This window comes from Choloepus didactylus, chromosome 25 (assembly GCF_015220235.1).
Source record: "Choloepus didactylus isolate mChoDid1 chromosome 25, mChoDid1.pri, whole genome shotgun sequence".
In the NCBI taxonomy this organism is placed as follows: domain Eukaryota; kingdom Metazoa; phylum Chordata; class Mammalia; order Pilosa; family Megalonychidae; genus Choloepus; species Choloepus didactylus.
In genome coordinates this window covers 7457908-7482209 of record NC_051331.1, presented here as the reverse complement: position 1 = coordinate 7482209, position 24302 = coordinate 7457908, and the positions used below count along the sequence as shown (strand labels likewise).

General features: G+C 55.5%; 3 protein-coding genes across 6 annotated transcripts; 1 reads left to right on the top strand and 2 right to left on the bottom strand.

The window, feature by feature from the left end:
- Nucleotides 1–27: 27 nt before the first annotated feature.
- On the bottom strand, nt 28–5497 carry RAD23A (RAD23 homolog A, nucleotide excision repair protein). Of its 3 annotated transcripts, none has more exons than XM_037818316.1 (9): nt 5329–5497; nt 3794–3955; nt 3444–3625; nt 3266–3321; nt 3005–3132; nt 2665–2743; nt 2417–2550; nt 936–1035; nt 28–786 (listed from the first exon to the last, which is right to left on the bottom strand). In XM_037818316.1, the coding sequence occupies exons 1-9, from the start codon at nt 5398–5400 to the stop codon at nt 731–733; spliced, it is 969 nt and encodes a 322-aa protein (XP_037674244.1). In that variant the 5' UTR covers nt 5401–5497; the 3' UTR covers nt 28–730. The 3 variants fall into 3 exon arrangements, with proteins under 3 accessions (XP_037674244.1, XP_037674242.1, XP_037674243.1); XM_037818314.1 differs by having other exon boundaries at nt 871–1035; nt 5329–5495; XM_037818315.1 differs by having other exon boundaries at nt 871–1035; nt 2417–2547; nt 5329–5494.
- Nucleotides 5498–7186: 1689 nt separating this feature from the next.
- On the bottom strand, nt 7187–11032 carry CALR (calreticulin). The gene is made up of 9 exons (XM_037818313.1): nt 10858–11032; nt 10388–10489; nt 9997–10200; nt 9518–9612; nt 9226–9435; nt 9026–9139; nt 8795–8938; nt 8073–8165; nt 7187–7969 (listed from the first exon to the last, which is right to left on the bottom strand). Exons 1-9 carry the CDS (start codon nt 10946–10948, stop codon nt 7763–7765), a joined length of 1260 nt encoding a protein of 419 aa, XP_037674241.1. The 5' UTR covers nt 10949–11032; the 3' UTR covers nt 7187–7762.
- A 3428-nt stretch (nt 11033–14460) lies between these two features.
- Nucleotides 14461–21500, top strand: FARSA (phenylalanyl-tRNA synthetase subunit alpha). 2 transcript variants are annotated; one of them, XR_005214198.1, is made up of 13 exons: nt 14461–14638; nt 16422–16559; nt 16647–16745; nt 16830–16948; nt 17570–17662; nt 17754–17882; nt 17964–18079; nt 19611–19676; nt 19799–19898; nt 19991–20159; nt 20243–20320; nt 20404–20518; nt 21097–21124. XR_005214198.1 is itself a non-coding variant. In XM_037818575.1 (13 exons), exons 1-13 carry the CDS (start codon nt 14492–14494, stop codon nt 21239–21241), a joined length of 1533 nt encoding a protein of 510 aa, XP_037674503.1. In that variant the 5' UTR covers nt 14462–14491; the 3' UTR covers nt 21242–21500. The 2 variants fall into 2 exon arrangements, 1 of the variants encoding a protein (XP_037674503.1); XM_037818575.1 differs by having other exon boundaries at nt 14462–14638; nt 19611–19695; nt 21097–21500.
- The last annotated feature ends 2802 nt before the right edge of the window (nt 21501–24302 follow it).

The window sequence follows — 24302 nt, the reverse complement described above, 5'->3', positions numbered from 1 at the left end:
AGCCCCAGCAGGCACAAACCACAGGGCTAGTTTTTAAAACTTTATTCACTTCAAAACCTTTATCATAGAGACAGTCTCATTCTGGGGGGAAAAGGTGGGCTCAGCCTCCAGAGGGCCCCGGTGTTAACCCTTCCCCAGGCAGAACAATCTGGACCTCCCTGTTCCAGCAAATGCGAGCTGAAGGCAGGCAGAGGCCAGCGTGGGGACCCCAAGCACCCGCCCCAGGTAGACTAATCTGGGCCAGTTCAATGGAGGATCAAAGTTTTGGGGGTTCCAGCTTCCCACTCAGCCTGGAGGAGGCCAGGGGGAGGTCTCAGGGGCTCTTCGGGGAGCTGAGGCGGCACGCAGCTGCCTCTCCATCTGGCTGCGGGGAGCTGGGACGGAGGCCAAGAGGGGCCCATCTGTCACCTCCCGGTCCTGCCAGCTCCTTCATGCGGGGAGTAGGGGACAGCTGTCGGGCCCAGGTCTTCTTAGGCTGTGAGAGGAGTGGGGGCCGCTTTAGGAGGGCAGAAAGTTGGGGTATGTGTGTGTTTTATTATTTTTTTAAAATGGTTTTTGATTTTTTTTTCCATTTCTTAAATAAACATGAATATATATATATACTTTTTTCTTTTATAAAACTTTTGTGGAGCGGGGGTGGGACGGGGCGGTGGGTGGCCTGGCCTCCCCGCGTCACTCGTCGTCAAAGTTCTGACTCAGGAGGAAGTTGGCAGCCAAGTTCTCATTTTTCTCACAGGCGAAGTAGGCCTGGATCACCAGGCTCTCTGGGAAGCCCAGGGCCTTCAACTGCGGGAAGACGGGCAGGTGTGAGCGGCCGGGACGGGGCAGGGTGGGCCCAGCCACGGCCCTCCCCCCAGCCAGGCCTCCTACCCGCTCTATGGCCTCCTTCTCCTGCGGCGTGACCTGGATGTAGTTCATCTGCGGGGCATCCTCGCCTATGGCGCCCGCCTCGCCCTCCACATCTGAGATGTCAGCCAGCTCCCCGGGGGGCTCATTCAGCATCTGGATGAACTGCTCCTGGTGCCGGCTAATTTGCTGGGAGAAAGGGAGAGGAGGGCACAGTGACTCATAGCTGTGGCCTTTTCACTCACTCCGTAGGTATTTCAGACAGTGCCTGTTTGGGCCAAACACTAGCCACGGAGCAGTGAAGAAATGGGCACAGGCCCCGTCCGGGTGGAGCTAACGGTCCAGGGAGGGGAGAAACCAGAAGTAAAGTGGAGCAGACTGTTGCAGGGGCACACCGGGAGAGGGGCTGAGACCACAGGGGTGGGGAGAGAAGCATCTCCACGTAAAAGCAACACCAAGCGCAAAAGCCCGGACGGGAGAATGCACCCGGCAAATCCCAGAACAGAAAACCCCTATGAGGCGGGGAAAGGGGAGGCCGTACGAGGCGAGAGAGGAGAGGGAGGCAGGAGGCAGCCCCAGGTTATTCTTGTACAGTGGAAGCCACATTTGTGACGGCCAATCGGAGAAAACATGATTCGAGTGACCTTGAGCAAGATTCACTCATCTGACTGTTGGGACCTGGGGGTTCTGAGAAAATTTTTGCTACTTGTGTGTGCACTCAACAACTTCCACATTAAGGACAAGAATGTTTTTTGATAACGTGGCTCTTGAGCAGAGACTAGATGGGTGTGTGTGTGGAGAAGCAGAGGTCTGGGAGAGGCTGCTGGGGTCCAGGTGAGAGGACGTGGCAGCCGAGAGGACAGGTGACGGACGCCTCGCGTCTGAGCAACCACTGGCTGGTCCTGGCTGAGAGGGAAGAGAAAGACTCCGGGAAACGGAGTGGGAAGGCATCTGCTTTGGTTCTGATGAAGACTTAGTTGCCTGAAAAGCACGCTGGTGGGGACTCAAGTCAGCCATGGAGGAGTGTGACATTTCAGAAAAGCCTGGATCTGAGTGGATGACAGCAGGCAGAGCCAGCCCGAGACAGAAATGGAGAAGCTGAGTGCGGAGGGCCCTGGAGAACACTGCCACACTCCTCCTGGCTTCCTCAGGACCTGCTCAGGGCCACCGCCCCTTCGCCTGTGAGCCTTCCAGGGCAGCCGGGCCCAGAGCCAACTGGGGCACAGCTGTCCCGGGCACCGTTCTGCCAGCCTATAAACATTTATAAAGAACGAGCTGAATGTGGAGCCGAGCCCGAGTCACAAGATTCAGAAGGCAGAATGCAGGCCACAGAGACTGGAGACAGGCACACCACACTAACTGTGTGGCTCAGGGGGACCCACAGGCTGCTCTCAGCCTCAGGCACCTTCCTTAGTAAGGCGCAACGATGACAGCATCGATGTGGACAGTCACAGGTTGCAGCCGGGGCCTGGCAGACCTACAGACCACGCTAGGCCGGGCTCGCTCCTCTCCCCCACAGAAGGAGAGATGGGGCCTGCCCTGGCTCCCCACCCCGTCCCCAGAACTGTACCTGCAAGAGCTGAGGGTTCTCCTGGCCTAGCTGCTGGAGCAGGGCGGGCAGCAGTGCCGGGTTCTGCTGAATCACCTGCCGCATGTTCTGGAACTGGGGCTGGTCCCGCAGGAACTCCAGGGGGTTCTCTCCTGCTGGCAGTGGAAGGGGATGCACTCAGAGACCAGGTGGGACCCCCAGGATCGGGGGCCCTGAGAGACAAAACCCCCCCCCACTACACACACACACACACCTCCCCGCCCCCTCACCTGCTTCTGTGGCCGGCTGCTCCGACACCTGGCTCTCCTGGACGGAGCCGTGCTCTGGTTCAGGGCTCCCAGGAATTCCCTGAGAGAGGTCTCGTTGAGTCCTAACAGAGAGACCTCCCGCCACCCCCCTGCTGCCTGTCCTGCCCTGGTGGGAAATGACGGAGCCCTTGGCCCTGCCCTCCTTGGGCCCACCCCACTGCTCACGTTGGCCTCCTGCAAGAAGTCTCTCCCGGCAGGAAATGCTACCCAGTCTTTGGGGGCAGGTTTGCCTCTCCAATGGCCTGTCGGGGCTATGTCCTCCCTCCAAGGCCTCCCTGAGGAGGCAGCAGCCCAGCCTCACCGTGAGCAGATACTCCACAGCTCGGTGGGGGTTGTTGTAGCTGGCTCTGAGGGCAGCCACGACCCGCTCCCGCTCGTAACCCATGGACATGATCTCTGTCAGCATCGTTTCATACTCAGAGCCAGTCACTGTGGAGGAAGCAGGAAGGCCTAGGTCACCAGGCGGAAGGAAGGGCAGCACCCAGGCCCTCCCACACTCAGATGAGGCCCAGCGGGTGGCTGGGGCGCCCAGAGGCCTCCACCCTAGGGACTACCCACCCACCTAGTGTGGAGGCCGCATCTTCCTCTCGCCCGCTGCTACCTGAAGAGGGAACAGAGCTGCAAATTCAAGAGAGAGAAATCGGACCCTGGCTTCTGGTGGCCTGCCCTCCCCCACCCAGGTGCATGGGGCCACGGGTGTAGGTGCTGGAATGTGCCGGCACAGCCGCCCCCTACCTTACCCTGAAACAGACTCCGGGGATGTGGTGAGGACTGATTCCTCCGAAGGGCTCTTGTCCTCTCTGGTAGTCGGTGGAGGGTGGGACATGCCGGAGGCAGGGGCTGGTGGAAAACTTGTGGAGGACTCCGGAGCAGCAGTGGGTGAGGCCTCTGGGGGTGCTGAGGTGCCTGAGCCAGCTTTGGCCTGAAACAGCCAGGAAAAGGGAGCGGGTGTCAGCACGCCTATCGAGCCCCAACATCCCGCCCCGTCGTGGCCCCACCCTGCTCATGACTAATCTGTCCTGGGCACATGGCCCCTTAGCCAGTTCTGCAGCTAAGCCACCTGCCCTCCCAGCCAACATGTCTTACCCACCTTGGTCACCATGACGACCACAAAGTTCTTCTCGTCGATGCGATAGTCCCTGATGGGGACATCATCACTCAGGATTTTGCCGGCATAGATGAGCTTCTGTCCAGCCACCGGGAAGGCATCACGACCCTTCTCGGCTTCTATCTTCTCCTTTAGTACCTTCACCTGGAGGGACGGGTACAGGCAGTCATTGCCAACCCCAAGATTCCCTCTTCTCTTCTGGTTTGGGAAAGGAGAGGCTGCAAGCCCTGATGACGGAGAAGCTGGGCCTCATAGCCAAAGGAGCTGGAGTTGAATTCCTTCAATCGTCCCGCCACTCCATGGTGCGTTTACTAAATGTCTGCACATCGCAAACACTGAAGTCACAGCAGGGAACAAAACCCAACACAAGTCCCTGCTTTCATGAAGATAATGCTAATGCAGAGAAAAGAAAAAAACAATTATATTTCAGATGGTATAAACTACAATGAGAAAAACAGAATAAAGAGGAGGACGGTCCCCCATTCTCTGCTGCTGATTTTGGACAGTAACACAAGCCAATATTTACTGAGAGCCTCCAGAGTTGCCAATGCTACTCTAAATATATCATATTTTCTGAACCTCATGATAACTGTATGAAATGGATAATATTATTCTCATTTTCTATTTGAAAGAACAAATAAAGTTATTTGCCCAAAATCCAACTGTTGGATTGCTCAAAAAATCTGTTTCCTTTCCTATGAAAAGCGGACTTGGTCTCCCCCACGGAGTGGTTGTGCAAAAAGTGCCAAGTGTGTAATTAGACATTCAACATGTTTGACCTTCCAAAATCGTCTTTCAGCTAAAAAGGCAGCATCGTGTTTAGACCGTGTACTCTGAGATGAGGCAGAACGAAAGGCGAATCCCGGATTTACCCTTTACTTGGTATATGCATCTATAGCAAAATTCTTTTAACTCCTGGTTTTCCACATCTGTAAAATGGGGAAAGTCAGAGTCCGCAAACGACAGGCCTGTTTTGCAGATTTAGTAAGACAAGGTCTCCAAAACGCTCAACGACTGGTATTGAATAAACGGCCAACAAATACTGACCACCGAAACTATTACGATTGCGACCGTTTGTTAATCACTTTCAGCGTCGCCGCCGTCACCAGTCGGCATCTCCCGGTCACCCCTCCCAGATTCGGTCACCAACGTCCGAGACGCCGCCCGCAGAGCTGGGGAAGCGGAGCCCCCGTCTCGGACAGCGTGATCTGGCCAGGAATCCGAGCCTGCGGCTCCCGCGCCCCGCGAGAGCGCTGACATCGGAGCCGGAGACGGGGCTTGGCGGGCGCCCCGGGGGTGGGGCCTCGCCCGGAGACCGACCCGAGAAGCCGGGGGCTGAATTCGGGTCTGTGGGGGCTCGGCGGGGGATGTCCGGCAAGTGAGCCCAAAGGGCAGGACCCAGCCCGCGCTGTCCTTCCCCGCCCCTCCCGCCGCCCCGCCGGGATCCCGGTCTCCCCGCCCCCACCCCAGCCCCGGCACCCGTCGCTCCCGCCCCCGCGCCCCGACTCGGCCCGCACCGTCTCGTCAGGCTCCATGCGGATCTTGAAGGTCTGCTGCTGCAGCGTTTTGAGCGTGATGGTGACGGCCATGGCGAGGCCCGAGCGACGCGGCGGCCCCGGGAACCTCACACAACATGCAACTCACGCCGCCGCCATCTTAGCGCCCAGCCGCGCCGCGCGCCGACCGCTTCCGGGGCAGACGGGGCACGCGCCCGCCCTTGGCCCTCGTGGACATGCGCACCAGCGCGCCCTCGGCCCAGGCATGCGCAAACTACACATTGCTTCCGCGGAAAGCGGGAGCGCTCCTGGGTGAGCGCGCGCTCGGGTCACGCGGCTTCCTGCGAGTGACGCCATGGCCGCTGGCGGTGACGTCATGCTACCACAAAATGGCCTCGGAGTCCCCGCTTTCACGCCCAAATGAGTTTTTTCATTTTTGTTGGTGAAGAAGAACAAATTCCTCACGAATTTATTAGACATTAGTATTTCTTCTGTGAAGTCTCTAGGGTTTTTGCCGTTTCATATTATTCTGGTCTGGCCATCTGGCGGGCGCGCTGCGGGGCCGGGAATGTGCAAGTTACTCAGGATTGGAAAGGAGCCCTGGAAGATCACCAAGAAATGAAAAAAAAATTTCATCTAGGCGTGGAAGCGAGACGCCGGGTCCTTTTCGTGGCCTCATTCATTCATTCATTCATTCATTGCTGTGGGAGATGTGGCTAAAATTTTGGGGGTCTCCCCCTCTCTGCTGCTACGTTCTCGAGTTTTGTTCACCTGCACACTTTCTCCAGTCGAACCCAAAATATATTTAAGACTTCAATTTTCAAGTCCTCCTTCCACTAAATACAGAATTTTCCACTCCATAAACTCTCCTTTAAGTGCCCCAATCCTGGAGGCACCTGGAGAACCAGACAAGCTTGCAGAATGGAGGGACTGAGCTAAGCCTCAAGCTATTAGAAGGGATAAAGAGAGGGAACAAGGGCAGCCGGTTTGCCTTAGCTGGAGACTGCTTTGGGGGCCGAATGCCTGGTTGGTGGGCAAAAGGCAGAGGTGGAGATCAAGAGGCCACAGAGGCAGTTACATCCCCCCTAGAGGCCTCCAAACCTGACACTTCATTGCCAGTGCCCATCTGTAACCTGGATCTGCTGCGTCTGCCTCCACCACAGTGTAGAAGCTTCTACCAGCATTGGCTGGGATAGGATCAGGCCAGGGCCAGTTGACATCTTTTCTCTCCCCCGCAGCACGGAACACAGCCTCCCTTCTGTCCTCCAGCCCTCTCAATGGCCCTTCCTTGCCAGTGCAGAGGACCAAGAGGGGGGTCGTAGGTCAGTGCCAGAGGCCCAGCGCCACTACTTCTGCACAAACTCAGCCTCTCCCTTAGGTCCACCTCTTTCAAGGGGCTCAAACCCCACCATGACCACTGAAGATCATAGGAAGGAGCTTTGTCAAGTCCCATCTCTGAACCTATTTACTCAATTATAAAAAGTAATAGCTTTTAGCCACACTGGATACCACTAAAGATGCTGAAACACCCTAAAGCCACCATGTTCTCTTCCTTCTTACCAATTAATAGGTCATGTACCTCAGACTATGATGGTGGTTATGGTGTAGGTTCAAATCCCTGCCATCACTTACAAAATTCTGTGCCTCAGTCTCCTCACCAATCAAAGCAAATTGGTACAAGAACCAAAACTCAGTTTTAGTGCAAGGAGTCAAGTTATTAATTTGTGGAATACCTTTTAACATTTTTAAGGGACCCTGCAACCTTAGCTTAAAAATGAAGTTCAGAAAACCCCTTACTCAAGAGCCACTCCCCGCCCCCAAAAAAGGGCCATCTTTGGTTCCCTGATGTCTGCTCTCCCCCCAGAAGGAGACACAGGAGGGAGACACAAAACTTAATTTAATAGAAATTTTGTCTGTAGTTTACATTCTGTGAGAGCCAAGCTGGAACCCACTGCCCCGCCCAGAAGTGGCCCAGTGCTAGGGGCAGAGGAAAAAGGGAAAAGGGTTGGAGGGGTCGGAGCTTAAGTCCTAGGAGCCCCAGACTTCCTCAGTGCTGGAGGGCTGGGGCTGTCACCCTCTTTTTCTTGCCCCCCCCCCCCCCCGCCCCGGACTACAGGAAGGAGGACAGATGGAATCTTGGGCCTGGGGCTTCTCCACACGCCCCCACCGCCCCCCCAGGCTGGAGGGTAAACTGAGGGACAGAGAAAGGAAAAGATGTCAAGAAAGATGAAGGCTGGTGGAGAGGACAAGACATGGTTAAAAAAAAGGGGGGGGGCAGGGAGAGAACTAAACCAAAAAAAAAAAAAAGCAAAAAAAAAAACCACCCCAAATCCAAACCTGCCTGGAAAAAAAATGAAAAGTTCTCCAGTCTCATAGAGACATTATTTGGAGTGGCCAGCCCTGTGGCGGGCACACTCAGGCCTCAGTCCAGCCCTGGAGGCGGGTGGCATGGCCTCTACAGCTCGTCCTTGGTCTGGCCAGCGGTGGCGTCTTCCTCCTCCTCCTCCTCCTTGTCCTCTTCTTCCTCCTCTTCCTCCTCCTCCTTGTCCTCCTCTTCATCCTTGTCCTCCGCCTCCTCCTCCTCTTTGTGTTTCTTGTCCTCTTCCTCCTCCTTTAGCCTCTGCTCCTCATCCTGCTTGTCCTTCATCAGCTTCTCGGCGGCCTGCGGGGGGACAGAGCCTTTGCCTCAGAGCCCGGCCCCCCGCTCGCCAGCCCTCCGTCTGCTCCCCCAAACCCAACGGGTGCGGGGTGGGGCATGACCCTACCTTTGTGACACCCCACGTCTCATTGCCGAACTCTTCGGCATATTTCTCATCGTTGGTGATGAGAAAGTTGTCGAAGATGGTGCCGGACTTGACCTGGGGGTGAACGGAAGGAGGAGGGGGTCAGAGGTGACTATCGCGGCCCTGGCCAGGGACACACTCATACCCGTGGTGTTCCTGTAACCACTAGACACCGCCCCGGTTTCCACATTGGTCAAGAGGTGCCTTATGTACTGATCAGCACAGCTAGAGTTGCGGTTAATAATGGGGACCGTGTGGCCTGGGTTCAAATCCCAGCTGTCACTTCCTGCCTGTTTGGCCTTGGGCTGGTGACTCTGCTTCTCTGTGCCTCAGTTTTCCCATGTGTAAAATGTGGGTTCTTGCTAGCTTGTTCAAATATTTGCCGGGTGTCTACTATACGTGGCAAGCACCGCTTAAAGTCCTAGTAAAGTCAGATTTTCTACCAGGGTTCCTTGACCACCTTTGAGGATTTTTTTGGAGGAAATGACAGGTACTTGAGAAAATCCCTGGCTCTTGAGCAATGCCTTTCGGACGGCAAAGGGGGTGCTGCAAGGACCTCACAGAAACAAGTCAGGAAATAGTTCCAGAGCAGAAAAAGCATTATTCTTCAGTCGGGCCTGCCTGGGTTTGGATCCTACCCGTTTCCCTTCCCTCCAGGGTGACCTGAGACCCCCCTGGGATCCTCCTCCCGCTTGAAGTCGCACCTGCCAGAGATCCAGGCCCAGCACCCCGAAGCTGTCGTAGGAGTAGATGTTGGCATCGGGGGAGTGCTCAGGGTTGTCGATCTCCGGGTGGATCCACTTGCCTTTGTAATCTGGGTTGTCGATCTGCCGGGGCTTCCACTCACCCTGGGGAATAAGGGAACAACAAGGTGAGCAGAAGCTGGTGCTCTCCTCGCTGTGCACCGCAGCCCCATGCTAGGAGCACAAGCCCACCTTGTACTCGGGGTTCTGAATCACTGGCGGTTCCCACTCTCCGTCCATCTCTTCGTCCCAGTCTTCAGGCTTCTTAGCATCGGGGTCGGGGATGTGCTCGGGTTTGTCCCAGTCCTGAGGGGAGTACGCGAGAACATCAGAGTCGGCCCAGGTGTCCACCAACCCCCCTGCGGTGGGAGGGGCCCCGTCCAGGCACCAACCTCAGGCTTGGAGTCTGTAGGGTCATCAATCTTGGCTCGCTCATCCCAGTCTTCAGGCTTGGCCGCGTCGGGATCCTTTATCTTCTTGGGTGGCAGGAAGTCCCAGTCATCCTCCAGGGAACCCGACTCCACCTGGCTGTTGTCGATCTTCACCTCGTACGTGTTGTCTGGCCGCACGATCAGCGTGTACAGGTGTGTGAACTCATCATCCTGGCGAGGGCGGGAGATGAGCGGCCCCACCCTCCCCAATTCCCGGCCTCCCCGGCAACCCCACCACCACCCCCAGGCACACCTTGCAACGGATGTCCTTGTTGATCAGCACATTCTTGCCCTTATAGTTGAAGATGACATGAACCTTCTTGGTGCCTGGGCCACAGATGTCAGGCCCTAGGTGGGAAACAGGTGCAGTTAGAGGAGTCAGAAGTTGCCCACTGCCTCAAACCCCCTACTCCTATTTATGAAAAGAAAACTTGGTTCTTAAACACACGTCTGTTGAGGTTCATCGGTTTAAAACAACCTGTAGTCAAATACCTGCCCTTACAAAAACGGGAAATAACCACACAGAATCACACCAGCTTCCAGACCAAAAACGAAAACCTAAAAAGTCGCTGCCAGCCGTGACTTCCCCCTTAGCAACCCTTCGAAAAGTCTGACTTCTTAAACGCACTCTGTGCAATCAGAACCACCTTTCACTAGCCAATGAACCTGTGGGGTCTCAGGCTCCCTCCGACAAAGGGGGCAGAGATCCAGTTGCCAGGGACAGCCCCTCACCAAACATGATGTTGTACTCCGAGTCGCCATGCATGTCCGTCTGGTCCAAGCCATCAGGAAAGAGCTTTACGTAGCCGCCCCCACAGTCGATGTTCTGCTCGTGCTTCACTGTGAACTGCACCACCAGCGTCTGACCCTTGTTGCTGAAGGGCTCGAATCGTGCCGACAGGGCGTAAAAGCGGGCATCCTGGCTGGTCTGCAGCCCTGGCACAGAACAGTGACAAGGCCATACCTCAGCCCCTACCCCCGGGGACCCTAGAACTTGGCGATACAGACCAAGCCCCCTCCCTTCCTCTGCCCCTGTTCCTGGGGATGCCCTGGCTCTGTGGGGCGACTAGAGCTTCTGCTAGGAATTCCCCCTCGAGTCAGGGAACCGCCCCCAAAGTCTTACCTTTATCTTTCTCCAGATCGCCATAGAACTTGCCGGAACTGAGGACGAATTTGCCAAAATCCGACTTGTGTTTGGATTCGATCCAGCGGTCAGTCCACCCATCTACGGGGGACAGAGGAGAAGATCTGGGGGACCGTGCTGAGCCTCCGCTCCCCCCAGTATCTGAGCACGACCACGAGCTGCCGGGGGCAGGGGAAGCCATCGCCCTCCGACCCCACCCCCCACCCCACCCTCTAGGTTTGACACATCGGGTGACTTAACGCGATCCTCGGGAGAACCCCCCGCCGGGGAAGGCCGCTGCGCCCTCCACGCTCCCCAGGGAGGCAGGAGGAGGGACCGCCCGCGGCTCCGGTCCCCGGGGACCCCCGTGTTGGCCCTCGGGGCGGTAATTACAGGCGACAACGCAGATCAGGGGGATGGGGGGGCCCACCGCGTCGTCCGGGCGGCCTCGGGGCGGCACCCGGCGTTACCTGCGTCCAGAAACTGCTCCTTGAAGTAGACGGTGGGCTCGGCGACGGCCAGGCCGAGAAGGCCGAGCAACAGTGGTACGGACAGCAGCATAGCGAGCCGAGTGGGCGGCGGCGGCGGCGCGCGGGCCCTTTAAGCCGGCCGTCCGGCAGCGGTTCTGCAGCAGGGACGGACGCCGCCGCCGGCCGCTAGCTTTTATACCCGCCCGCCCCTCAAGCCAACCTGGCCTGGCCTTTGGGCCCGCCTCCCGCGCCTTTTCATTGGTCCTTGCCCACAGACGCCTCTTTCCATTGGACTTCTTTCGGCCCAGCAGGTTAGGTTGTGCCTCGGAACGCTGGGTTCCCAGATGGCCGATTTCTATTGGCCGCACCGCTGGCCAATGAGGGTCCACCACGCGTTGCGGGGGTCGCCCACCGGCTGGGAGGGGCCGCGAGCCGACGGGGTCGGGTCACGTGACCAGCCCTCCGCCGGGCGCCGCCGTAGCTCGCGCGCCTTCCTCGCGCTCTGGGCGTTTAAAGAGCCCGCGCGCATGCAGGTGGCGCCGTCTCGCCCCCTCCCAACCCCTGCCTGGAGGGGTGGACACGGCTTCCTAGCCGCTTTCTACCGTGCATGTGGGGAAGCCCACCCCGAAGCTTTCCCCAGCCCCACCGCAGCCCCCCAAGATGGTGCTGTGGCCTTGGGGCTCCCCTGCGCCCCAAGTGCCAGGGAGACGGCCAGGCAGGCCAGCGGGGACGGTGCGCGGGCGCCCTGGCAGCCTGCTGCTGCGTGACCTGGGGCATGTCGCCTGGCCCCTCTGAAGTCACAGGAACGCCCCAGAGGGCAGGAGGGGCGCCCCTGGCCGGCTGCTGCCCGGCAGAAGTGCTTGAAAAGCTCTTAGGGGTGTCTTGGAAGCTGGAAGATGCCGCTTGTGGGGTGGGAGTAGGGGTTCCCTTTACTCCCCCCTCAACTTGTCACTGAAAGGGGTCGCCGTCTTGCGGTCTTCCCACAAACGGCCTGGCTTTTGCAATTAAACGGCTAAGAGCAGGAGGGCAGTGGGGTCGGTTGGGGAGGAAAAAAAAAGAGACAGATGGTAGGGAAGATAAGATCCGAGGGAGGTGGGCAGGCCCCCTGGGTCTAGAGTCTTCCTCGGAAGCCGGGGACAATAACTGACACCGAGTCCCTGCCCCTGGGCTGCACGGAGGAGGAAGGAAGGCGGGCTAGGGGTTTTCCAAGCTCTGAAGCAAACTGGCTCTGGACTTGGGAAGGTGGGAGTGGATTGTGGAAGGGGGAGGGGAGCGGGGAATGCTGGGAAAAGGGAAGGGAGAGGGTGCTTCCCCACTAGTGGTGGGGACTCTGGAAGGGGAGGAATGAGGAGTTGGGGTTCTGCTGTTCCCCCAGGCAGTACCGACTATTGCCCAGCCTGAACCCACCCTACCAGGCCTGCCATTGTTTTCAGAGTCATGGACAGAGAATGGGTTGCCATTTGCCTCACTGTCCCTTGTCTACTGCAGCACCTGATGCAGAACAGGCTTTCAAAATACTTCCTGCGTGAAGGAAGAAGGGGGAGCTGCACAGAAGAAACACTGGCAGAACTTCTGTGGGAATTAAGTGAACCCAAACCGGGAAGGTGCTTCAAAGCTGAAGTGAAAAGGACATCCTGGATTTTTATCAGGACCTCGCCACAGCCTCCCGAGGCAGGTAGAGCCGGGATGGAGGGATACTCATAACCCTGTTTTACAGACTCAAGTAATAATTGCGATGGTTAAATAAATCAATGTGTTCTGTAAACACAACATTTAGATGAGTGCCTGACGCGCTGTCTGCAGTCAACTGGGATCACCAATTACTGCAAGCGTGTGCGAGTACTAGTTCATGTAACTCTGATAATCTAGGCTCTTATCTCCATCCTCGAAAGGAAATTAAGGCACAGAAAGAGTAAGCGATTTGGCTGAGTGACATAAATAGCAGATCTGGGATTAGAGATTACACGCACTACTTAATACAGTCGCCACCAAACCACCTGTGACTACTGGTTATTTCAAATGTGGCCGGTCTGAACTGAGATGTGCCATCAGTGTAAAATAATTTCAGATTTCAAAGCCTTACTATGGAAAATGAGAACGTGAAAGATGTTTCCAGTAGGTAAACTTTACTTATTGTTCTATTTTGAAAGAATTTCAAATTTACAGGACAATCACGAAAATTAATACAAACCCATACTTACCACCAACATGCCACCCCTTAACCAAATACCCAGATCCACCAATTATTAACATTCTGCCATATTTACCACATCATTCTGTCATCTATCTAACCATCACTTCTTATTCTATTTATCTATTTTCTAATCATTTGAGTGTAGGTTGTATATGTCATGTTCCTTGAATACTTACTATTTTCACATACATTTCCTTAGAACGTGGATATTCACTTATGTGAATATTCACCTTAAGTACAGCTATCAAGTTCAAGAAATTTAATATTGCTATAAATCTTCCCATCTACCAATTTTTTCATATGTCCCAATAATGTCCTTTTGGGCCTTTTCTCCTCCATTATTAGATCCAGTCCAGAATCACATATTGCATTTAATTATCACGGTCTCTTTAGTCTCTTTTTTAAACTGTGGAAACACATACAACATGAATTTTCCCATTGCAACCACTCCCACACATATAATTCAGTGGGATTAATCATATTCCCGATGTTGTGTGAAAGATAGTCTTAATAATTTGTATATTGAGTAAGTGTTGAAATGATAATCTGAACATACTAGGTCACATAAGATGTTAAAATTAATTTCACCAGTTTCTTTTTCAAAACTTCTCTTTTAAAACCAAAAAACTTGAAATTGCATTAGTGTCTTGCTTTGTATTTCCATAGGACAGCACTGATCTGGACTATGCATTACTGATCTGAGATTAATCTTTTGGAGCAGGGCAATAGAGGGAATCTGGAGTGTTTAATAATTTCTGTCCCCCATCTCCACCAACTCACTGTAGAACCTTGGGCCAGTCGTAGTGAGTTTTCTCTTCTGTGAAATGGGGATTGTGTCACTGTCTACACCCTAGGGATCTGGGGGGAGTGAAATAATAAACTTGAAGCATTTAACACTGGACTGGGCACCCAGGAGGTGGTTCATAGAAGTGAGCTGCTACTAACTTGATATTCCATCTGTCCCCTCCGCCCTCTATAAATGGTGATAGTCCCTGCCCAGCCTGCCCTTGAAAGTTTTAAAGAAATCGACACGAGCAGCGTGATCATCTCCCCAGCCCACCTCCCACCGCCCTGCCCTGTGCACGGGATAGTCCCAGAAGGGCAGAGGGCACGAGGCCCCCGAGAGGGTGAAGCCCAAGGTCACACAGCCAGTTGCAGGCGCGGCTGGATGAAATCTCAAACCAACGCTGTGCTTCTGACCTTGAGGGCTATCTGTTTGACCTATCTGTTCACCCAGACGCCACCAGCCGAGCCAGGGCGGAGGTGGAGACAGAGTCCAGCCCGCCTTTTGAGAGCAGGTGCCACATTCAAGATGGCGGCTCCCTGGGGCCCGCTCTACGATTCCGCCACACTCAAGATGGCGGCGCACGCTCCGCGCGCCGATTCCGGTTCCGGCGGCTCCGGCGCGGGCACGCCACGCCGCGCGCGCTGGGGGCAGCCATGGCGGACGGGCCGGTGGCCGAGCTGCTGCTGCGGCGGCTGGAGAGCGCGGACGGCGGCGTGGACAGCGCGGAGCTGGCGCGGGAGCTCGGCGCGGAGCACCAGGCCGTGGTGGGCGCCGTGAAGAGCTTGCAGGCGCTGGGCGAGGTGAGCGGGGCCCGTGATGCCGGGCCTCAGCCTTGCCGGGAGGGCTCAGCCTTCAGGCCGCCTCCCTGTCGGAGCTGGTTAGGGCCATCTGCGTCTGTGTGCACCCTGGGTGCCGTAGCGGGAGTCGAGTGAATGGGGACCCGGGTGCACGGACACGCACTCATGCCGCAAGTGTCCACTGAGGCCATGGTCGGCCCGGGGCTGGGGGGAGGAAGTCGCGGTCGCCGCCCTCAGGAGGTTACCCTCTAATCGGGAAATGCCCACGTGACCAGAGTGATGGGGAAAGCACGGGGAACCCAGTGATGACAACTTGACCCAACCTTGAGGGTCGGAGAAGACTTCCTGGAGGAGGTGGCAGCTGCTGAGTCGGGTCTCTGCACTGAGGAGAAAAAACATGGCACTTTAGGGGTCAGTGAGCGGGAGAGAGCTTAGACAGGTGGCTGGAAAGACCTGCCAAGCCAGAATTTGCAAGGCCTCTCCGGCCTTTATCTTATAGGGGAACTGGGGAGTCACAGCCCAAGCTGGGAAGGCACGTGGTTAGATGCATGTGTGGTCAACATCACCTTTGGGAAGGATTGGCAGGGTCTGGACTGGAAGCAAGAGAAGGGATGCAGGGCTGGCACATCCCTAAGCTAGAGCGGAGACAGCTGGGATGGCAGGGAAGGCAAGGCAAAGAACGCACGGGTGAAGCTCAGCTTTCCGACTTGGCCAAGTGGGGGGTGGTGGAGGATGTTGAGGGGCCAGTGGGCCATCCTGGATGCTGGACCCATGCTCCCATGACTCAGGAGATATGTCTGGGCTGTGTGTTTTTTGTGCTGGCATTCCTTATCCGGCTCTGGCCTCAGCTTTACTTTTCATCCAGCCCTTGCTGTAACTCTAGGACGATGATCTTGTTGCTATCCTCATTTTGAGGATGCGGCAACAGCCCAGTCTTGTTCAATAACTTGATCAACATCACAAGAAGGAGCCAGCAAAACCAGATTTAAAGTTAGGCACTCTGGCTGCAGAGCCTCATCAGTGTAGAGGGGTGACAGAACCTTGAGCCAAGTAAACTTGTCATTTGTGCAGGTCACAGGGGTTGAAATAGAGGTAATTTAATGTGGTACCATCTAATGATGATAGTGATAATAATGACAACCGTGGCAATAATTAACATAATAACTTAATAACAACCAATTTAGCTTTACCATGTGCTAAGCACTCTACATCATTTCTCTGCACTAATTTGTTTATTCCTTGCAAAAACCCTGAGGCAGAGTTTCTTGTTAGTCATTTATGAATGAGGGAACTCCCTCAGGTAGGTTAGGCAACTTTCCCAAGGTCACACAGCAAGTGAGGCAATGGAGCTGGGATTGGAACCCAGTGGGAACTAGGGCCCCACCCAGCCCTGCACTTTTCTACATGACCCTGGACTCATCTATTCTGGAGCCTAATGTTCCTGGTTTGTCATTTGTACCTCAGAGGACCATCCCTGAAACCTTGAAACACTGAGACACAAACATATAAATATGGAGACAAGTCAGTTCACCTGAGACCTTAAAATCTGTTATAGGCCCTGATGTGGTAATAAAAACTTGTCTTCTACCAGGCAACATCCTTAGCCTGTTGCCTCATCCCAAGAAGGTGTAAGTTGTCATTACATCACCTTACAGAAGAGGAACTGGGCTTAGCAAGGGGAAGTCCTTCCCTGAGATTTGGCTGGAAAGTGGTACATACTTGGAACCTGGTCCCAGCGCTATAGTGAGGGGATGCCAGGCACTGAACTCCGTACCCTTCCTTGCAGGTCATCGAGGCTGAGCTGCGCTCCTCCAAGCACTGGGAGCTCACCACCGAAGGTGAAGAGATCGCCCGGGAGGGCAGTCACGAGGCCCGGGTGTTTCACAGCGTCCCCCCAGAGGGCCTGGCCCAAAGCGAGCTCATGGTAGGGGCATGGCCTGCGGAGGTGAAGGGATGAGGGCAGGCAGCCCTTTGTAGCCCCCTCACTGCAGCTTCTCCCCGCCCCCCCCAGAGACTGCCCAGTGGCAAAGTGGGTTTCAGCAAGGCAATGTCCAACAAGTGGATCCGCGTGGACAAGAGTGTGGCCGACGGGCCCCGGGTGTTCCGAGTGGTGAGTCCCATGGGTGGGTGGGCAGTGGCAGCAGGTGGGCGGGCCCCAGCCTCACCGGCCCTGGCGGCTCCCTCGTTGCTGCAGGTGGACACCGTGGAGGATGAGGTACAGCAGCGGCTCCTGCTGGTCCGAGGCGGGGAGGCCGAGAAGTTGGGCGAGAAGGAAAGGAGCGAGCTCAAGAAGAGGAAGCTGCTGACTGAAGTGTGAGCAGGCACAGCCCTGGGGCTCTGGCGTGTCCCTGTCGCAGGGCAGTGGGGGCTCTCGGTGACTTCCCAGTGCCCTGGACGCCGTGGTCAGGCCCCGTGGCTGTGCATGACCAGGCTGGCCTCCATCCTCCTGGAGCTGCCATCCCTTTCAAGCAGATACGGCATGGTCTTAAAAACAGACCTGAGCCAGACGCCCGGGTCCAATCCCAGCTCTCTGACTTCCTGGCTGTGTGATCTTGGCCAAGTCACCAGCTGTCTCTGGGCCTTGGCTTCCTCATCTCAGAAACAGCTCCCTCTCCTCGGGTTGTGGGGTGACGTTAGCAGAGCAGAGCCCAGCACAGAAGAGAGCCTGGAAACACTGCCAGTTGTTATCCTTCCCAGCTGTGTTCTTGGTGCCTTGAACGGCCCGGCACACAGTGGGATCTCAGTTCACGCTTGTTGAGTGAATAAGCAATCACACACAGGGAGATGGCTGGTGGCCAAAGAAGAGGATCTCGGGTGGTGACAGGTGTCAGGGAGAAAATCAAGCAGAGGGTGTTGGGGTCAGCCTCAGGTGGGAGACGGAGGGTGGCCTCTTAGAGCGTGACGGTGGCGTCCCCTCCCCACCTTGGGCCACAGGACCCTGAAGACTTACTGGGTGAGCAAAGGCAGCGCCTTCAGCACCAGGGTCTCCAAGCAGGAGGCAGAGCTGAGCCCTGAGATGATCTCCAGGTAGGGACACCCCCAGGCCGGGAGGGGACTGGGAGCAAGAGGGTTCTTGAGCAGCCCTCACCACATCCGGGCACCCCATGTCCCCCTGCAGCGGCTCCTGGCGGGACCGGCCCTTCAAGCCCTACAACTTCTCGGCCCGTGGCGTCCTCCCTGACAGTGGCCACCTGCACCCCCTGCTCAAGGTCCGCACCCAGTTCCGGCAGATCTTCCTGGAGATGGGGTGAGCGCGGGGGGACCAGGGGTGGGACCTGCTCTGGCCGCTGGGCCACGGACAGGGCCAGCAGGCCGCGTCTCCCACCAGGTTCACCGAGATGCCGACCGACAACTACATCGAGAGCTCCTTCTGGAACTTTGATGCACTCTTCCAGCCCCAGCAGCACCCGGCACGTGACCAGCACGACACCTTCTTCCTACGAGGTGGGTCAGAGAGGCCATGCCTATGTGGAGCCTGCTAGTGACGGCAGAGCTTGGGCTGAGGCCCCCGGAGCCTGCCCTGTGTTTAGGTCCCAAGAGCCAGTCCCGCCAACTTCTGATCTCCTTCCATGCCCCTCATGCCCACTCGGTGGCTTCCTGAGCATGCCAGGCCTCTGCCTGTGTTGTCACAAATCGCCACACACCGGGCAACTTCAAATGACAGAAGTTTATCATCTCATGTTTCCAGAGGCCAGACGTTCAAAATCAGAGGCCAGACGTTTGGCCTCCTGCCAAAGCTCTAGGGGAGGTTCCTTACGTGTGTCTTCTTGGAAATCTTTGGTGTTCCTTAGCTTGTAGACACATCACCCCAATCTCGGCCTCCAGCTTCACGTGGCGTCTGTGTCCTGTTTTCTTATAAGAGTACCAGTCACTGGATCCCGAGGCCACCTTGTCCCAAGATGACTTCTTCACAATCCTTACCTTAATAGCATCTGCAAAGATCCTATTTGCAAACATCGGTTTCGGGGGGGTGGGGGGTGGGGTGCTGCTCAATCCACCACACAAGCCTTCTGCAAAAACTGTCCCCCCAAGTCTTCAAGGCAGCCTCTGGCATCAGCCTCTCCTCACGCAGCCCCTCAGGGAGGCACCCTGAGATCTCCCTCTGCCCCCGAGTCCTACAGAAGCCACTCACCCCCAGTCTGTGTCCGTTTATTTTTTAAAGCCACAGTCCTTAACACTGACTGAAATGAAATGAATTCCTGTGCTGGAAATTCACTGAGGAGGCACTGGGCAGGCAGGGTCGGGGGATGCCCATTGCCTGGCCGGAAGGGACAAAGTCACTGTCATTGTCGCAGCAGCCAAACTCACTAACCGCTTACCCTGTGCCTTGCACTGTTCTCCTCGTTCCCATTTCACAAAGGAAACTGAGGCACGGAGAGGGAATATAATTTGTCCAGCCTGCAAGTGGTGGAGCCAGGATTTGACCCTGGGCTTTTGAGATTTGTCAATATCGGGTTCCTAAAGGGGCATCTCAAGAAACTTGTACATTCGTGTAATGGAGGGTCACTGTGCCCTGAGGTCTCTCTTAAGCCACAAATGAGACAGAAGTCCCTGTCCCAGTGAGGCCCATATCCCACAGAGCAGCCTGTGTTAAACCTCACAAGCTGCCGAGAGGGCAGGTGGCACTAAAAAGCAGCGGGGAAAATGGCATGGGGGTTGGCACAGCTAAGGTAAAATGGTCAGGGAAGGCTCATCAAGACACCGATGTCTAAGCAAAGACCAAAGGAGGGGAGGGAGGGAGGGAACAGCACGTGCAAAGGCCCTGAAGCAGATCATGCCTGGTGTGCTCGTGGGGCTAGAGGGAGAGTAGGAGGAGATGAGGGCACTTCGGCTTTTGCTCCGAGTGAGGTGGGAGCCATGGAGGGTTCTGGGGAGAGGAGAGATGTGCCTTGACTCATGTTCGCAGGTGCCCCCTGGCTCTGCTCTCCATGCAGCACCTGTTTGCTAACCTCTCCTTGTTGCTCTCCCTGCACAGACCCGGCCGAGGCCCTCCAGCTCCCCATGGACTACGTGCAGCGGGTCAAGCGGATCCACTCTCAAGGTGGCTACGGCTCGCAGGGGTGAGGCAGGCCCAGGACCTCCAGGGGCGGGGGTGTGCATGGGCAGGAGGTTGGGTGGGGGCCCAGCGGCCACAGCATGGACTCCCCGTGTTTCCCCCGGAAGGTACAAGTACGCCTGGCAGCTGGACGAGGCCCGCAAAAACCTGCTGCGCACACACACCACATCAGCCAGCGCCCGCGCTCTCTACCGCCTGGCCCAGAAGGTGCGGCTCGGCCTGGGCAGCGGTCAGGGGCAGGGACCACCGTCATGGACCCCTTCTGACCCGGGCCTGGCCTGCCTGTCTGTCACCCCCAGAAGCCCTTCACACCAGCCAAGTACTTCTCCATCGACCGCGTGTTCCGGAACGAGACCCTGGACGCCACACACCTGGCTGAGTTCCACCAGATTGAGGGCGTGGTGGCAGACCACGGCCTCACCCTGGGCCACCTCATGGGCGTCCTGCGGGAGTTCTTCTCCAAGCTGGGTGAGTGAGTGGTGAGCGGGGCTGCGGACGGGGCCAGGGGGCACCCCCGTCTTCACCCCCTGCCTCCCCTCTCCCCCCACCAGGCATCACCCAGCTGCGCTTCAAGCCAGCCTACAACCCCTACACAGAGCCCAGCATGGAGGTGTTCAGCTACCACCAAGGTCAGGCGGCTCCCGGGCCTGGGTGGAGGCCCCCGGCTGCCCCCGGCTCGCCACCCACACGTGCACCCTCCCCCTCCCCGCAGGCCTGAAGAAGTGGGTGGAGGTCGGGAACTCCGGGATCTTCCGCCCCGAGATGCTGCTACCCATGGGGCTCCCCGAGAACGTCTCAGTCATTGCCTGGGGTCTGTCTCTGGAGCGGTGAGTACCCTGTGCAGGAACGCGGGGGCGCCTGGCGGCCTCGTCCCCAGCGTTGTCTATTCATTCATTTGTTCACGAGCTTTCCATGGGCGCCTCATGGGATCTGGGCAGTGAACAAGACAGCGGCAGGCTCCAGCTCCATGTAACTGGTTTTAGTGGGGTGAGAAGGACAGTAAATGGCAAAATAAATAATTAAATGTAACAAATGAAATCTGGAAGGTGTCCAAGGGCAATAAGGGATGTGAGGGAAATGAAGCAGAAAGAGGTCGGGAGATGAGGTGATCATGGAAGGCTTCACGGAGGAGGTGGCATCTGAGCAGACTCAAGGGAGATGAAGGAGTGAGACGTGTGGGGAAGGGTGTTCCAGGCAGAGGGAACCGCCTGTGCAGAAGCCCTGAGGCTGGACCACGCGTGAAGAACAGCAAGGAGGCCTGGGCGGCTGGAGCGGAAGGGGATGGGGCAGAGGGTGCCGGGCCTCCTGGGCTGTGGGGAGGAAGGCGGGAGCCTGAGGGGGCCACGAGCAGAGGAGGGGAGAGGTCCTGACCTCGCGTTAAACCATCCTCCTCTCGCCCCCCAAGCCCGACAATGATCAAATACGGCATTAACAACATCCGGGAGCTGGTGGGCCACAAGGTGAACCTGCAGATGGTGTACGACAGCCCCATGTGCCGCCTGGACCAGGACGCCGAGCCGCGACCCCCTCGGCTGCAGGAGGCGGCTTGATGGGGCTTCCCTGGGTCGCCTGCCCACCCCTGAACCCCCCACTGCCCTGCCCCCGCCTCCCTCCGCAGTGCCCCCCACCCCGTATTTATGAGGCCTCTGTGAGGCCAGCCTCCTCCCCGCCTTTAGCATCTTGTCTTCCCCTCCTGCCCCAGGGTCCCAGGCACAGGTCCGTCATTGTCCTGTGTCTGTCCACCTGTGAGAGGGCCCATGCAGAGCCCACGGGCTGGCTACTAGCTAATAAAGTGGGCAGTTGTCTTCACCTGGTGCCTTTCCTTAGGGGTGGAGGGGTCCTGACAGGTACCCCCAGCCCAAATCCACTGTGTGGTGGGAGCACACCTGGGTGCTGGAGCCCTGGGGGTGGGGATCTTGGATACTTGGGGTGTCACTGAAGGTCTCGGGTGCTAAGGTCTGGTGAGCATTACCAATTACCTGCTGGGTGCCAGGCCCTCTGCTCTTACGGGGGGGACATTCAGGGTGAGGGGGGCAAGGTGGTTGTCGGCATCGGGAGCTGGGACTCCCCTGGGCTCAGGGTGCTCTTAAAAAACAAATCGCAAGGATTTCAAACAAGCAGAATAATAGAGAAACGAGTAAAATAAAGTGCCACCAACCTGTCATCCATACTGAACAGCGAGTGAGACTTCAAACCCCAGCTTCACATCTTGTGTACTTTTTAATGTTAGTATTTCAAAGGAAATCCCAGCCGTCGCGTCACTCGGGGCAGTGCACTTTCAGAAACATGGACAGTTTCTTATGGACTCAGAGGCCACTGTCACACCCAGTGAAGCTGTAGGCTGCAGGCAATAGGGGCCCTGCGCTCCCAAGATCCCTTAGTCAGATCTTTTTTCCTTTATTTAAGTTGAATGATTTGATCATACAGAAAAAATACTCAGGCAATCGGTGCACTCCTGAGTGCCTACACTTGTAGGAGCTTAAGACCCAGCCGTGGAGAGAACACGTCTAGACCCCTGCCCTCAGGGGGCTGAGCTGGGGGGTCGGGGAGGGAGACAGAAAACAGAAATCCATAGATGTGGGGGAGGGATAAAGGCCTCCTAGAATAAAAGCAGGCAAAGGTGGAGATTGTCCCCCTGGTTTATTGGATCTGAGTTTTTGGCCGTATTTGCGTTTGCATCTTCTACTGTTTAGATGGATTGGGTTTGTCGGCTCTGTGTGTCTGTCCTATTCCCTTTTGCCTCTACCCTGCTGAAGTTACCCCTCTCCAAAAATTCAAATGCTGTTTTTTGTTTTTTTTTTTTAATTCGCTGCTTGTATAGACTATATTAACAAGACCTGGTTTCATTTTGCATATTTTCAAAAGCTATGCGAATGGTACAACATAAAAATCATCCTGCCGCTTGGATGTTGCTTTTCGTTTTGGTTCAGGGTGTGTGTGTGCACGCGTGTGTGTGCATGTCCATGCTTGATGGTAAGTCTTTCGAGATTCTTCTAGGTAGAAAATCCTCAGAGCATTAACCGATGCTGTGGAAAGATGCACCTTTTTATTATTACTTTGAAGTCAGACTATTCTGTATCTTCAGAGACTATATGTTTAGTCCACGTTTGCATTAATTTTTGCCATGTACATTAATACATAATAGCCTAGACACAATATTGTGTATCTATTTTTTAAGAGCAGTTGTAGGTTTACAGAAACACCATGCAGAAAGTACAGCGTTCCCATATTCCCCCCTCTCACACACCCGTTTTCTTATTAACATTTTGGGAAGATGCACTGTATCTGGTAGCTTTGCCACAAAATGCTAAAAATAGCCATTGTTTATCGGACACTGAGTATATGCCAGGTGTTTTATCCCTGAAACCCACCAAGAGCCCATTGTGTTAGTTTTTTTAATGCAGTTTTATTGAGATGAATTCACACAGCATAGAAACCATCTGCAGTAAACAATCACTGGTTCACAGTATCATCACTGTATTAGGTTTTATCAGCCCCACTTACACATGCTCTAATTACAATTCTGACTCTTTACCTGAAGTTTGATCAGATTCCACTGGTTAAGGGCACAGCCCCCGGCAGACTACCCTCATTTCTGACACCAGCCATAAGTACAGGGTTCCCACCCTCAGTTCTTACCAACTGGCTACAGATTCAGGGGTTCATATCACCCACCCCCTCAGTTTCAATAATGTGCTAGAACAACTCAGAACTCAGGAAAATGCCATAATTATGATTAGTTCTATTACAGTAAAAAGGATACAAATAAGAGATGCAGAAGGCAAAGTCTGGGAGGGTCTCCTAAACAAGTTTCTGTTCCAACCCAGCTCTTGAAGGGTTTATTGGTGAGACAGAAGGAGATTCTTCTCAGGGGCGGCAGGACAAGGAAAATGGAATTAGCACTCAAAAGGTGGGGAGTCCAAAGGGCAGCTTATAAGAGTTTAGGACAAGATACTCCATAGGGTATGGGAACAGAGTTTCAGCAGAGTCATGACACGGGTCTGTAGGTTTGTTATCAATTGATCAGGAGAGGGGAGTTTCAGTGCTCTGTTGACGATACTATCTGTACATTCTTTTTTCCTTGAGGAGGTCTAATGACCTTCAACTTCTGTCCCAGACAAGCAGGCTACTATGTGTCATGGGGCCTTATTCCCCATTAGGGAGGGGGAGCCCGGGCCCTGGGTCCTCACAGCTGCCATGTCCTCTCCTGGAAGGGAAAGGATGTGTTCCCTTCCCAACACTTGGATGTGGATTATCAAGCAGGGAAGCTCACCTGTGCTTCCATGTCCAGCATTTGTTTTGTTTTGTTTTGTTTTTGTTTTGAATTCAGTCATCTCTTAGTATAAGATACTATACCTCCAACCCAGGCAGGGTTGGAAGGCCCACCGTGAGTCAAAAGACACTTCTGATCATGGGAAATTCCAAAGATTCAGGGAGTATCCTGGCCAACTTTATACCACAAATGACAAAATGAGTTTTGAGAGGGTGTAGCAGTTTCATGATCACCCCGTGGGTAAAAGGCAGAGTTCAGATTCAAACCCAAGTTCTCCAGAATGGGGGTGTAAAGATGCATGTCCCCATCAGTGTGCAGCCAGGGACACAGCCTGGCAC

What these genes read in the sequence shown, in the direction of transcription:
- RAD23A (XM_037818314.1), bottom strand. Translation starts at nt 5,400, where the DNA reads ATGGCCGTCACCATCACGCTCAAAACGCTGCAGCAGCAGACCTTCAAG. An exon ending in AGATGCGGCCTCCACACTAG is followed by an intron (nt 3,133 to 3,265) that starts GTGGGTGGGTAG and finishes CTTCCTCCACAG; the next exon opens with TGACTGGCTCTGAGTATGAA. An exon ending in AGAACCCTCAGCTCTTGCAG is followed by an intron (nt 1,036 to 2,416) that starts GTACAGTTCTGG and finishes CCTTTCTCCCAG; the next exon opens with CAAATTAGCCGGCACCAGGA.
- CALR (XM_037818313.1), bottom strand. Translation starts at nt 10,948, where the DNA reads ATGCTGCTGTCCGTACCACTGTTGCTCGGCCTTCTCGGCCTGGCCGTC. An exon ending in GGAGCAGTTTCTGGACGCAG is followed by an intron (nt 10,490 to 10,857) that starts GTAACGCCGGGT and finishes TGTCCCCCGTAG; the next exon opens with ATGGGTGGACTGACCGCTGG. An exon ending in CGATCTGGAGAAAGATAAAG is followed by an intron (nt 10,201 to 10,387) that starts GTAAGACTTTGG and finishes GTTCTGTGCCAG; the next exon opens with GGCTGCAGACCAGCCAGGAT.
- FARSA (XM_037818575.1), top strand. Translation starts at nt 14,492, where the DNA reads ATGGCGGACGGGCCGGTGGCCGAGCTGCTGCTGCGGCGGCTGGAGAGC. An exon ending in GGCCCCGGGTGTTCCGAGTG is followed by an intron (nt 16,746 to 16,829) that starts GTGAGTCCCATG and finishes TCGTTGCTGCAG; the next exon opens with GTGGACACCGTGGAGGATGA. An exon ending in AGGAAGCTGCTGACTGAAGT is followed by an intron (nt 16,949 to 17,569) that starts GTGAGCAGGCAC and finishes CTTGGGCCACAG; the next exon opens with GACCCTGAAGACTTACTGGG.